Here is a 14,161-nt window from a genome sequence, read left to right on the forward strand (position 1 = left end):
GGCATCTGTTTTGTTTGGTTGGTTGTTTTTGTTTTGTTTATAAAGTCTCCTATATCTCAGGCCAGTCTCAAATTCATGATGCAGCCTGATAATCTTGAACTTTTGATCCTCCTGCCTCCACTTTCTGAGTGCTAGGATCACATGCCTGTGCCACAAATGCCCAGTTGTATGGGGCACTATGGATGGAACCCAGGGCTTCATACATGTTAGACAAGCACCCTACCAGCTGAGCTATATCCCCATCCCAGTCCCTGCATTTCTCATACCACTCCTAGGATGATCCTCCACGCCTTTTTTTTGAAGTTCAAAATTTTTCAAAGTGAGGCAAGCATGTGATTGTCAAAAAATTAGCACCATCGAAAGGTATGAGAATTGTCAACAGCATCTCTGTAGCTGCCTCGGCACGCTGAGCCCCAGGGGTGGCAGCTGATTCCCTCTAGTGGAACATTTCACTGCTTTGCCTGGCTGGTGTCCAGGGCTAGTTTCGAATAGAGCAGACTGCTCCCCAGGCTGCCTGCTGTGCGGCTGAAGGCAGCCTGGGCACCAGTCACCACACCTCACTGGCTAGCTCATGGCAGGTTGCTGGGTCTAATGGGGCGGGGCGGGGTACTGCTTTCTAGGCCTTGCACGCCAAGCAATTGTGACTGTTGGGTGGAGGTGTAGAAGGAGTGCTTCCCATGTCCATGCACCAGCATGAGAGACGGAGGGGTGCCTTGGACTGATGTTTGCCAGGGTTACCTCATAGCTCCATCAGGCTAGCCCTTAGCTCCATAGTCCACCAGGGCTCAGGCCCGTACTCCTTATAAGTACGTGAGCACCTTTGCTTTTGACTGTTCCTGCTCTTCTGTCTTGGCTTTGGCTGTGGTTGCATATACACAAGAAATTGTAACTTGAATTGCTAAATGTTTTGTTTGTTTGTTTGTTTGTTTGCAAGACAGGGTTTCTCTGTGTAGTTTTGGTGCCTGTCCTAGATCTCGCTCTGTAGACCAGGTTGGCCTCAAACTCACAGAGATCCTCCTGGCTCTGCCTCCCGAGTGCTGGGATTAAAGGCATGCACCACCACCGCCTGGCACTAAATTTTTTTTTTTTTTAATAAAAATTTGGACCAGACATTGGGGTAAATGCTGAAAGATCAGAGAGACAAAGGAACAAGCCGCTGCCACGTCTCACCTCTAGGACTCCTCAGCCTGAAAAGCCTTCAGTTCTTGTCTCCTCGCGCCTTATATACCTTTCTCCGCCCAGCCATCACTTCCTTCTTAGTGCTGAGATTAAAGGTGTGTGTGCTTCCCAAGCAAAGGCATGAGATCTCAAGTGCTGGGATTAAAGGTGTGTCCCACTACTGCCTGGCTCTGTTTCTCTCCTAGACTGAACCAATCTCATGTAATCCAGGGTGGCTTTGAACTCAGAGATCCAGATGGATCTCTGCCTCCCCAGTGTTAGGATTAAAGTGTGTGCCACCACTGCCTGACATCTATGTTTAATGTGGTGACTTGTTCTGTCCTCTGATCTTCAAGCAAATTTTATTAGGGTACACAATATATCACCACAGTAAAAGGACTCATTCTTTTTGTCTTTTTTTTTTTTCCTTTAACATTGGTTTATTTTGTGTGTGTCGGGGGTGCACTTGACCTCCTGGTCATCCTGCCTCCACTTCCCACGTGCTGGGATTGTAGGCATGCACTGTGCCTGGGGACGTGTGTTCATTTTGGAGAAGGAAGCTGGAGCCCTGGGAGGCCAGGTTGCTGAGGTTCTGGGATGCTGGCGTACTGGATGGGATGCTGGGATGCTTCAATACCACGATCCTGAGATGTGGAGCACTGGCCGGATCCGCCCTCACATCCTCACCCTCTCGTTCCTCCTCTTCTTCCTTCACTCACTTTGCCACCACCATCCTCTGAGCATGTACTGTTCTGTCAGAACTAAAGTCATGATACCGGGGCAGGCTAGGGAGGGGGTGTGCCCTTCCCAGGCCATCTCTAGATGCTTCCGTGTGAAATAGGGTCTAGCCTGGACAGGTCAGTGCATGGTCAAACCCAGCTGATCCGAAACAGGTAACTTGAGTATTTCTTTTCCCCCATCCTGATTGACCAGTGGGTTGGCAGAGTCCCAGCACCCACCCCTTATCTCTACTCTCGAGGGATTCAGGGACAGTTCTCACAGAAGCCTCCTTCCGATTGGGCCACACAGAGGGATCAGCCTTCTGGCCTCCATAAGTGGACTCACAACTTTCTCACAGGGGCCAATCCTTCCTCTTGGCCTACGGGGCCCCTTTCTTCTACTTGGAAAAGCTGTGCATACAGGCATGCAACAGCTGAGGCTGTCTGCCGTGCTCTGGGTCCCAGAGAGAGGGGAGTGGAGTCTTGGCGCCGGATGCAATGTCTGGCAAAGCACAGCCCCTTATCTGAGCTTCCCTCTCAGCCTCCTTGCTGGGACCCCTCCCGAAGGACAGAGGCAGGGCTGGACTGCAACCCATCAGGGGTCTCAGTGGAAGAGCCTGGCTGGAGGCCATTCAGTGAGGAACCAGTTCTCCAGTGAGGCGGTTTGCCAAGTCATAGGAGATGCCTGAGCGGAAAGACCCCTGAGGAGAGAGAAGCTGGTGCCCTGCTTGGCAAGGCTCGCCCACCTCAGCTGTCTCCCTCCCTTTCTAAATCACCGGTTGCCATGGGGCTTTCCCACCCTTCCCCTCATAAACACACAGCTGTTAGAGTCCTGAGCCGAAAGTCCCCAAGAAATGAGGATGCAAGGCTGAAGTGTGACGTTTTGCCCTTGGTCCTACCTACCCCGCATCCTAGCACATGCCCACTGCACATGCCCAATGTGCTCTCTCCCACATGGTTCACTCATGCATGGGACTAGTGAGCATTCTTCTTTCCACTGGTACTGTCTGTCAACATAGAATGTCTAAGCATCTTACAGTGGGCTAAGCATTGTTGGACGGGCATCCATCCATCCATTCATCCATCCATTCATCCATTTATTCATGCGCCCACCCATCCCACCCCCCCACTCCCCCACCCCCCCCACCCCCCCCCACCCCCCACTCCCACCCCTACCCCTACGTGACCTCCACCAGGGTGAAACTGGGATATTGACTACATTTCAGAAAAATAATTTCAGAACAAGTCTTGTGGAACAGAACAAGGTTTATTATGGAAATGTGAAAAAACATGTTGAGTGCCCACATTAAATCTAAGCATGAGTGGTCAGAAAGAGACTGGGTTCAGTGCCTTATCAATAATTAGTGTGACTTCACGGCTTTATGCTATGGTGTCCAAAATATGGATTTTTCTTTTCTTTCTCTTTGTCTGTCTTTCTTTTCTTCTGCTCCTCCTTCTTCTTCCTCTTCCCCCTTCCTCCTCCTCCTTCTGACTTTTCAAGACAGGGTTTCTCTGTGTAGCCCTGGCTGTCCTGGAACTAGCTCTGTAGCTCACTCAGTCTAGCCTCGAACTCAGAGATCCACTTGCCTCTGCCTCACAAGTGCAGGCATGGCGCTGCCGTGCCTGGTGGGGTTTGTTTTTTTTTTTTTTAAATTTTAAACAATTTTCATTTGTAAATGAAATGTAATCGTAAGAAGTAACTGAAGTGCATTGCTCAGGTCTGTGGCAGATAAAGTTGCAAAGGTCTTCAGTCCTGTGTTTCTAATCAAGTGTGGCTTGTTTGTTGTTTAAAACTCTTCCTTTGAGATATCTTAGACAAATGAGTCTTGAGCCTGTAGCAATCTTTACTGATTTTTGTCAGCAGCGTGAATGAGAACCCTAAACTAGATCCCATGGAGGAGGGGCTCCTTCCTCTTCCCACACTGCTGTCTTGGCTTTTCTGTCCCTCTATCCAGCCTCACCTGGAACACAAAGGCATTGGAGACATCCCAGTGGAAAGAGAATGTTTGCATCCCGGAAAGAAAGAAAGCATACGAAAAAAGGGAGAGTAATGGAGGGGGCGGGGAGGGGGGACAGGTAAAGACTTGGATGAGGTATCGTTGCAGCGAGCCCTGGATGCTAAGAAGGAATAGGGTTTTTTGCTTCTCTGGGCCTTATTGGAGGAAGAAGAATGGTCTTGCGGCACTCATTAAGAACGAACGCCTTTGAAGAGACCAGACAGGATGCACCCCCAGGTGGGGAGTAGCAGGAAGGGCTGGGGCCAGATGGTGCCCACAGAGGCTGGGAGTGAGATGTGGCTCCTATCCTCAGGGCCTCGGAGGGCTAGTGTTCTGCCCCGAGTTGTGCATGAAGTGTTTTCAGGAGCTAGAGTTACCCCGAGTACTGGGCTGGGTGTCCTGAGTTGCGCCCCACTCCTCAGCTGTGTCCATCCACCCAGGTGTGACCAGGTGCTCCTAGGCGCCCCCGTGTGTTGGAGGCGGGCAGAGTTTGAGAGTGGAATGTGGACCGGAAATGAACTGGAAGACAGAGCCGTACTCGGGGTCCAGAAGAAAGGAGTGAGGTGCTGGAATGGGGGCTGCCATCGCCTAAGGAGAGAGTAAACAGTGAAGGAAGAGTGCACCCAGGCCATCCCAGAGGACGCTTCAACAGAGAATGGCCAGAGGGCAGGAGGGGAAGAGAGACGGGCTGGAGGGAGGGCTAGGCAGTACAGTCCCCAGGATGAAATGCAGCAAGGGCCACCCTCTCACTGGAGGTGACTGAGGACCCTCCCAGGGTATTATTTAAGAAGGAAAAAAAGGACATTGCAGAAGGAGAGGGCTGAGAGACAACGGCCAGGGGAAGGTATGCATGCGGCAGGAGGATGATGCTCTTGAGAACTGTGTGGCTGATTGGCAGATTGGCATGAGTGGTGAATGAGAATGTGTTCTGGCCGATACCCACTGCCATCTCCCACGCAGCAAGGCTGGGTTCTGCTCCCTCAGGAGACTCCCAACATTGCTAGGGCCTGGTGCACAATGGCCCTCACCAAATGGAAGCTGCACGCCATCTCTTACTGTTCCGGTTTATACCCAGCAGGCAGAGAGCTGGTCCATCAGGGTAGAGGATGCTGTCCCATCATCAGCTGTGCCCAGGCAGAGCTGGGCTGGGCATGGGATCCTGGCATCTTTCACCACTGTCCCTGACGTACAGGAGGGATGGCGTGTAGCGGCACCTTGGCAGGGAGATGTGAGAGTCGAGAGCCATGGAGTAGGAGATGCTGGGAAGGCCAACAAGAGAGGAGACAACAGAGGCTTCCAGCCTCATAAGGGACACAGGACCTGAGGTGGCACAACATGTCATCCATTTTACAAACCTCTTCTTACATGGGGCATCCTGCAGGGCAAGCTCTGTCCGGGTCTTTGCTGAGTGAGTCCCAGTCTGGGCTCGCTTTCTCCCCCTCATGACCCTGTGAACTCCTGGTTTTGGGGTCCTCTCAACTAACCTCCAAATCCTACATCCTTCCCTCTCCTGGCCAGCCACCTGGCCGTTGGGCCTTCAAGGCTACATAGGGGACAGCCTGCCAGGGGTGGGCGAAGGAACCGCCGCCAGCCTGTTCATTTCTGCTCATTTCAGCCTTCCTTCTTCCTGGCAGTGCCAGAAAGCTCCTGGCAACACTGCATTGCCGTGAGGGTGAGGAGGTTGGGTCAGCAACTCCAAAGTAGAAAAAGCCACTGGAAAAGGGGGGAAAGACAGGGCTAGACACTTGTCATCAGAGCCGCCCAACTCCTAAACCTGACTGCGTTTCTGCTTGTGCCTGGGATTGAACCTGGGGCTCCAGCATGCCAGACACTCACTTTGTCACTGGGCTTCATTCCTTGTCCTCTTTTTACTTTTTGTTTTTTTGAGACACGGTCTTACCAAGTTGACCGGACAGGCCTTGAACATGCAATCCTCTTGCCCCCGCCAGCTGAGTAGCTGGGATTACAGATTTACCAGCATCAGGTCCGGTCAACCCACAAATCTTGCCAAAGGTGCTAGACCCCGGAGTGAGAGGACAGCTGGGTCATGTCCCCTGCTCATGCCCTTTATAATGAACCCTTACCATAAGTGCTCTGCCACCGGGCCACAATCTTCAACTCCTTTTGATCTCTTTGTGCAGCCCAGAGACTCTCGGAAACACAAGACCAACAGGCTATTCCAGCACAGCGTCCTGTGTGTCTTGTAGAAGAAGATAACCTTGAACTTCCGATCCTCCTGCCTCCAGCTCCTGGATGCTGGGATGACAGGTTATGGGCCACCACTTCTGGTTTTACACAGTGCTAGGGATCAAAGCCTTTGTGCACGTTAGGTCAGTGCTGTCCCAACTGAGCCACAGTCCTGTGTTACGCTTTGGCACGGCAGGTAGCTCAGCAAGTTAGTTTACATGAGTATCACCACAGCATGTGATGCTGGTAGCCGTGATGTCATTCACTGGTCAGGATTCTGTGGCTCCACAGCTCCGTGATATCTGTGGGGACCGGTGGCTTAAGCTCTCCTTTGTCTAGATGGCCCCTGTGATGCTTGACTGTGCATGCCTTTAACCCGTGAGGTCAACCGAGAAACTTGGGGAAATAGGGTAGATAAAAGGGTTTATCATTCCTTCATTCATTCAGGTCTTATCGTGCAGTTGGCTAACCCAGCAGAACTCTGTAGCTCAAATGAGCATTGAATTAAAAAAAAAAAAAGTTCCTCAGCTTCCTAGGTGCTGGGATTACGGGTCTGTATTATCACATGTTGGCTCCTTGTTAGCATGTTGGGTGTTTTACTGCTGTTTTGTTTGTTTTTAAGGGAAAGCAAGCAAAGTTTATTGGATAGTATAACAGCTGCTGGAAGCTGTGGGGTTTTTTTGTTTGTTTGTTTGTTTGTTTACCAGGGGACTTTTTAAGATTTATTTTATGTGTGAGTGTTCTGCCTGCTTGTCTGTCTGTGCACCATATGCATGCCATGGCCATGGAGGCAAAGAGGACATCACATCCCTTGGAACTGGAGTTATAGATGGATGTGAACTGCCTTAGGGGTGCTGGGAACTGAACCTGGGTCCTCTGCAAGAACATCGAGTGTTCTTCATCATTGAGCCAGCTCTTCAGCCCCTATTTTTTGGTGTTTGTTTTGAGGCAGAATCAAAAGGCTAGTCTCAAATGCACTGTGTAGCTGAAGCAGGTCTCGAACTCCTGATCTTCCTGTCTTCCCTCCAGAGTGCTGGCCTCTGACCTTTAAATAACCTATTAAAGAAACCCCAACCAGGTGTGGTGGAGTACACCTGCAATCCCAGCTCTTAGGAGGTTGGGGCAGGTGGATAAAGAGGTGCAGACCAGCCTGGACTACGTAGAGAGAGCCTCTCTCAAAAGAGAGGTGAGATCACCCCAAGTCTGGTTCTGAGAGTGGACCTGGGGTCTCTCCTCAAAAGTTGGTGGGAAGGCCGGGCGGTGGTGGCGCACGCCTTTAATCCCAGCACTCGGGAGGCAGAGCCAGGCGGATCTCTGTGAGTTCGAGGCCAGCCTGGGCTACCAAGTGAGTCCCAGGAAAGGCGCAAAGCTGCACAGAGAAACCCTGTCTCGAAAAACCAAAAAAAAAAAAAAGTTGGTGGGAAGACATCTCTGTTCCCTGTTTACAGACAAGGATGCCCTGAGTGCCTGTCTCTCCACAGGATGAGGGTGTCCCCCACCGGAAGAGGACGAGTTGGGTCCCAAGCCATGCCCCCGAGCTGAGTGACTGCAGCCAGCCTGAGGAGCCCCCATGGCACCACCTCTCCCCATGGAGAAAGGATTCATTTTGCCCCAGGACTTTGTACACAGCCTGAAGATTCGGGGCAAATACGCCCTGTTCTTGGCATTTGTGGTCATAGTTTTTGTCTTCATTGAAAAGGAAAATAAAATCATATCCAGGTAAGGAACTCCACCACGGGTCTCCTTTATCAGGGTGAGGGGCCTGAGGACAGAGATGACATTAGAGTTTTCAGGAGATCAAGAAGTACGTCCCTTCTACAAGTGGTCACCAGGCCCCTCCTGTGTCTTAGGCTGACGTCATGTGTACAGTAGTGAGACGTGGGCAGCCTAGACTGGCACCCATCCCCCACCCCCATATGGTCCCTTCTCAGCTGCAAGAGCTTAGGCAAAAGACTTCACTTTGGCGAGGTGGTTCTCCATAATCTGTGACTGGCGATGCCACCTTGTGGAGAGAGTCATGCGAAAAGGTAACCACATTTTGCCCATGGCCTGCCACATAGCCACTGTTCGGTCTTTGCCATTATGACCAAGTTTTTTTTGTTGTTGTTGTTTGTTTGTTTGTTTGTTTGAGACAGGGTTTCTCTGCATAGTTTTTGGTGCCTGTCCTGGATCTCGCTCTGTAGACCAGGCTAGCCTCAAACTCACAGAGATCTGCCTGGCTCCGCCTCCTGAGTGCTAGGATTAAAGGTGTACACCATCACCGTCCGGCCGACCAAGTAGTTTTTATTCTAGCACCATGGCTCCCTTTAGCAACATATCCCCTCCTCAAGTCTTGATGTCGGGAGTGAAGGTGAGCCCATGAGAAGCAGGTCTCGGCCACTTGGGTGGGTAGTACCAACATGGGCAACTGCCCAGGTGGTGTATCATTCAGCTCCAGGGGAGTGACCCTCAACAGGCTACATACTCCTTGACTTGGCATTGTATTGCTGTGTGAGATGGACCTGCTAGACACAGAACCATGTCTTAGTCCTGACCTCCCGGATTCAAAGCCCTGCCTAACAGCCTCGGCCAAGGAGGGTAGGTTGAGGACTGGAGATACATCAGCTGGTGCCTGTTGCATACCTTGTAACTCTCATGAAAACTGCTACTGACTTGTACCAGACAAGCCAGACGTATCAGAGGGCCAAGTGCCCGAGTTCTTTAGTGAAAGTGGGCCCGTGTGAAGCCATCATGAACCGCTTTACTTTCCACTGAGTCACTCCTGGGTTTCTGCCAAAGAAACCACACCCAGTCCTTAGCCTCTGGGCCTGCTCAGGAGAGACCCAGCTAAGGCTATTTAGACTAGTACAGGGGCTGGCCTCCCAAATCAGTCACAGACCTTGTCCCTTTACCCCCTACTCAGGGTCTCGGACAAGCTGAAGCAGATCCCTCAATTTGTGGCAGATGCCAACAGCACCGACCCAGCCTTGCTCTTATCAGAAAATGCATCTCTCTTGTCCCTGAGCGAGTTGGATTCCGCCTTCTCCGAGCTGCAGAGCCGCCTGAGGAACCTCAGCCTGCAGCTGGGTGCGGAGCCAGTGATGGAGGCCCAGGGGCAGGAGGCTGCAGTGGAGAAGCCGTCCCAGCAGGCTGGAGCAGGGCACCGGCGCCACGTGCTCCTCATGGCCACCACCCGCACGGGCTCCTCGTTCGTGGGCGAGTTCTTCAACCAGCAGGGCAATATCTTCTACCTCTTCGAGCCGCTGTGGCACATCGAGCGGACCGTGTTCTTCCAGCAGGGGGGCGCCAGCGCCGCGGGCTCCGCGCTGGTCTACCGGGATGTCCTCAAGCAGCTGTTGCTGTGTGACCTGTATGTGCTGGAGCCCTTCATCAGCCCGCCGCCCGAGGACCACTTGACTCAGTTCCTGTTCCGCCGGGGATCCAGCCGCTCGCTCTGCGAGGATCCAGTGTGCACGCCCTTCGTCAAGAAGGTCTTCGAGAAGTACCACTGCAGGAACCGTCGCTGCGGGCCACTCAATGTGACCTTGGCGGCAGAGGCCTGCCGGCGTAAGGACCACATGGCCCTCAAGGCCGTGCGCATCCGGCAGCTGGAGTTCCTGCAACCGCTGGCCGAGGACCCCAGGCTGGACTTGCGAGTCATCCAGCTAGTGCGCGACCCTCGGGCCGTGCTGGCCTCACGCATAGTGGCCTTCTCGGGCAAGTACGAGAGCTGGAAGAAGTGGCTGGCAGAGGGGCAGGACCGGCTGAGCGAGGATGAAGTGCAGCGGTTGCAGGGCAACTGTGAGAGCATCCGCCTGTCTGCAGAGCTGGGCTTGCAGCAGCCCGCCTGGCTGCGCGGTCGCTACATGCTGGTTCGCTACGAGGACGTGGCGCGCAGGCCGCTGCAAAAGGCCAGAGAGATGTACAGCTTCGCGGGCATCCCCCTGACTCCACAGGTGGAGGACTGGATCCAGAAGAACACACAAGCGGCCCGCGACAGCAGCGACGTCTATTCCACCCAGAAGAACTCCTCGGAGCAGTTCGAGAAGTGGCGCTTCAGCATGCCCTTCAAGCTGGCACAGGTGGTGCAGGCTGCCTGCGGCCCGGCCATGCGCCTCTTCGGCTACAAGCTGGCCAGGGATGCCGCCTCGCTCACCAACCGCTCCATCAGCCTGCTGGAGGAGCGGGGCACCTTCTGGGTCACGTAGTGGGGGATGCGCGGGGGGACCCTGGGAATCCCTTCTCGTGAAATGCTGGCCCTGCTTCCCTCACACCCAGCCTGGCAGTGAGACACAGCCCTGGCAGGGAGTCAAAATGGGGAGCGGTGATGGGAACATAGGCCCTGGCTGGAACATAGGCCCTGGCTGTAGCTGTAGGCCTCCGGCCAGGTGGTTTCCCCAGCACAGGCTCAGCTAGGACCTTGGGGGCTCCACTGAGAACAGCAGTACCCTGTCTCCTTGGTGGTACTGGTCATTCCCACACACCTTATGACCTACAGTGTCCCAAGCAGGCCCAGGCAGGTTCTTGTGTATGGATGGGCACACTTCCCGGGCTCTGTCTCACACTGTCACAGAAACATATATGGAACACACAAAGGCCTGTAGGCTGTGTGGGCCAGAGTTCAAATATTTAACAACCAGAAGGGCGTCGCCCTCTCCAGTCACTCAGATCTCCTACTATATTGAGTGTTAACCTTTTCCTCTCTGAGTCAGAAAAGCCTGGGGATCTGACTGAGTCCTTGGCAGGAGGAGGGCAGCCTGGGATGAGGAAGGGGACATTTGAAAGCTCCTGCGGGGACAACGGCTGTTTACCAACTGATACAAAATGGTCTGATTAGCCTTTCTGGTTCTTCATGGATATCAGCTTGGCTGGAACAAGACACAGAAAGTGCACATAGAGACCATGCAAGGCTGGGGGTGTGGCTCAGTGGTAAAGCCACTGAGGTCTCATGCACAAGGCCCTGGGTTTGATCCTAGCACTACAAAAATAAGGAAAAATAAGACATACATGTGTGTACAGCATTAAGAGAGACAGAAAAGCATCTTAAACTCTCTCTCACACACACTCTCACACACACACTCACACATATACATACTCAGTCACACACACTCACAGTCTCACACACACACACACACACAGTCTCACACACACACACTAATATAGAAAGTTTCCCCATTGTTTTTGCTCACAGTGGTTTTTTTAATTGTTTGTTTTTGTTTTTGTTTTTCTGTACCACATATCTAAACAGGAGCCCTAAATTACATTTTTAGGGTTACGTGGTGAGAGAGCATATGTAAGGACAATGACACTTTGCCCAGAGCTGGAAGGGAATGATGGGTCTGTGAACCACTGCTAAGCATCTGGGGTTGCCATAGCTACCTCCTCCGATCCATCCACACGCCACAGCTGGGAAGCAGAATATTTAGAGATGGCATGGCCTACCTTCACATGACTGCAGTCCAAAGACCCCCATCCTGCTCACTCACCTTGAAGGCCGCCTGAGGCCTAACCAGCAGGCCCCAGCTTCCATCGCTGAAAGCAAAAGACAGCTCATAGGCCTACTGTTTCCAGCCAGGCCTCATCTAGAGCCAGCCAAAGTTCAGAGTGCTCTGCAGGGGAAAGCCCACGCCAGGACTCAGCTTCCCTGAGCAGCCTGTCATTTCCCGCCTAGGTGCCCCAGGTCAGCCCTCAGGTTGCCATGGTTACAGCTAGTGTCTGCAAGGAATGTCTACTTTAGGGCTCTGGGAAGAGGCATGCTCATCTGGAAATAGGTGGGTATTTTATTGGGGTTTTCTAAGTTATTTATGGCTTAGTGCTGTTTTTGTTTTATAGCTGTTTGGGGCTTTGTTTCTGTAGAAGCACTATTCAGTGCTGATTGAGGCTGATACCAGCAGGGAGCACTGGCTCCTGGTGAAAGGGTAGACCAGAAGGAGGGGACCTCCCCTAGGAGAATCAGAGTCACTCAGAGCCCCCTAGGGACCTGTAGCTGGAGAGTTTTCTCTCCGGGTCCCCCAAGCCCTGGCAGTCCGACAGCCCACTTATAAAATAAACACATCGACGCTTATATTATTTAAACTGTTTGGCCTAATGGCTCAGGCTTCTTGCTAACTGTTCTTACATCTTCAATTAACCCATTTCTATACATCTATACCTTGCCACGTGACTCGTGGCTTACCGGCATCTTCACATGCTGCTTGCCATGGCGGCGGCTGGCAGTGTCTCTCTGCCTCAGCCTTTCACTTTCCAGAATTCTCTTCTCTGCTTGTCCCGCCTATCCTTCCTGCCTGGCCACGGGCCAATCAGTGTTTTATTTATACAGAACGATATCCACAGCAGGGACCTAAATGCTTTTCTGTGTGAACTCCATGTGGGATAACTCTCGGAAGCCACCGTGGGCCCTAGGTCTGTGGCCCGGATTCCAGTGTTTGTCTCGTGTGTACGAAGCCCTGGTTTAAGTTCTCTGCACATCAGCTCGGCACGTGATGGCATGCATGTAATCCCAGCACTCAGGAAATAGAGGCTGGAGACCAAAAGTTCAAGGTGCAGCTACATATGGATTCAGAGGTCAGACTCTATAAGACATCTAAAGCCCCAGCCTAGTGTCTGAGTGTCCAGAGCAGCCTGCACTCCTGCTCCCGAACAGGTCGCCTGAAAATCCCTTGTAAGCCCCACCATGTGGCCGAGGGAAGGGAGGCTGGTGCAGAGCCCTCTTGACTAAGCAGTTAGGTTCCCCAGGGCAGAAGCTCTTCCCTCCCTGTGCAAGCCGAGGTATAGACCCCAGGCTAGCCTTGGAACTTCTGCAGTGGGGGTTGGTTGCCACACTGATCTTCCTGGACAATTGCTACATCTGGCATGTCAGGGCCCAGGACTGAGCCGGTGATAGAGTATGACAGACACTGGATGTGTAGCACGGAAGCAGGCAGGCACTGGCGTGCGGAAGGGACAGTGGCAGGACACTCCCCATACTTGGGGGTTATCTTCCTGCTCAGCTGCTGGGTCCCAAGCATAGGTGAACTTCAGAGTCAATCGACCCTCTGCTCTAGATTCTGACAATCTGAGAACAAGTGTGTAGAAGACTGGATCCTACTTGGGGTTGAAGGGACACCAGCTCTTGGTACTTGATGGGGACAGGATGTTGTGGGCAGGCTCAGGGGTGCAGATATCTTCTCTCCATGCCCCCCATGCAGGCCACGTTCCCTTCTCTGCACCACATGTGAGTGTGGGGGGGTGTTAAGCTGGGAGTTTCCTTCTCTCTCTGTCCCAGGGGCTAAGGCCTCCGCATCTCAGCTCTCTGAGGACAGACCCCTACAGTGGACCTTTGGGACTTCTCAGGACATTGACAATGTCGTGTGCACTGCAACATGACTTTATCTTGTGGAAGGAAGAAACAGGACCCCAAACTGTACCCTCGTCAAGAAGTTCAAATAATTGTGACATTAATAATAGGAACGATTCTCATGCCACACACACACATCAGAAGAATATGCTTGTGTGTGTGTGTGTGTGTGTGTGTGTGTGTGTGTGTGTGTGTGTGTGTGTAGGGGGGGTGCATTCTGTTCTGCCTCCAGTGAGTCCACACACAGACGCAGCCTCTCTCTGTCACTGACCCAGATGCTCTCGTTGTGGCCACAGATAATGCTCTGATGCCCCATTCTGTCACTCTGAGAGCTGACAACCCTGTGTGCAGAGTCTGCATCGTGGACTAGAATGTGAAACTCTCCTCCTGGTGACCTGCCTGACTTATTTAATTAAAAACGAACATGCAGTGAATTCCGTAGTGATTCTTGCCTTTTGTTCTCAGTGGTAATTGAGTCATAAAAATGAACAGAAGAAAAACCATTCACAGCAGGGAGAAAGCTGTGGCTTACATCATGAAGCTTTCCCCACCCACTCCCAAGGGCCAGGGGCCCAAGAGGAGTATGGGTAAACATAGGTATCAGGGCCTTAAGAATGTTTTTTATGGTCCCAGGATGGTGGGTCTGGTGACCCTGCTTGGCGGGTGGCGCCAGATGGAATCATGACATCTGAGACACTCAGATATTATGGGGTGGAGACAGGAGCATTGACCCACTATCAGAGGACCTGGTGACAAGGCCCAGCTTTGTCACAGTCTGACCTTGG

The 14,161-nt window shown here is 52.5% G+C and overlaps 1 protein-coding gene across 1 annotated transcript in view; it reads left to right on the forward strand.

Annotated features, from left to right (window-relative positions):
- Chst3 (carbohydrate sulfotransferase 3) overlaps positions 1–13,810 on the forward strand; it is a 38,879-nt gene extending 25,069 nt beyond the window's left edge. The window contains exons 2-3 of the mRNA XM_052744915.1: positions 7,543–7,780; positions 8,964–13,810. Of these exons, the coding sequence (XP_052600875.1) occupies positions 7,632–7,780; positions 8,964–10,248 (1,434 nt within the window). The 5' untranslated portion in view covers positions 7,543–7,631 and the 3' untranslated portion in view covers positions 10,249–13,810. The remainder of the gene's footprint in view (positions 1–7,542; positions 7,781–8,963) is intronic.
- Positions 13,811–14,161: the final 351 nt, after the last annotated feature.

Source organism: Peromyscus californicus, unplaced genomic scaffold, assembly GCF_007827085.1.
Source record: "Peromyscus californicus insignis strain IS unplaced genomic scaffold, ASM782708v3 Scaffold_19__1_contigs__length_69161282, whole genome shotgun sequence".
In the NCBI taxonomy this organism is placed as follows: Eukaryota; Metazoa; Chordata; class Mammalia; order Rodentia; family Cricetidae; genus Peromyscus; species Peromyscus californicus.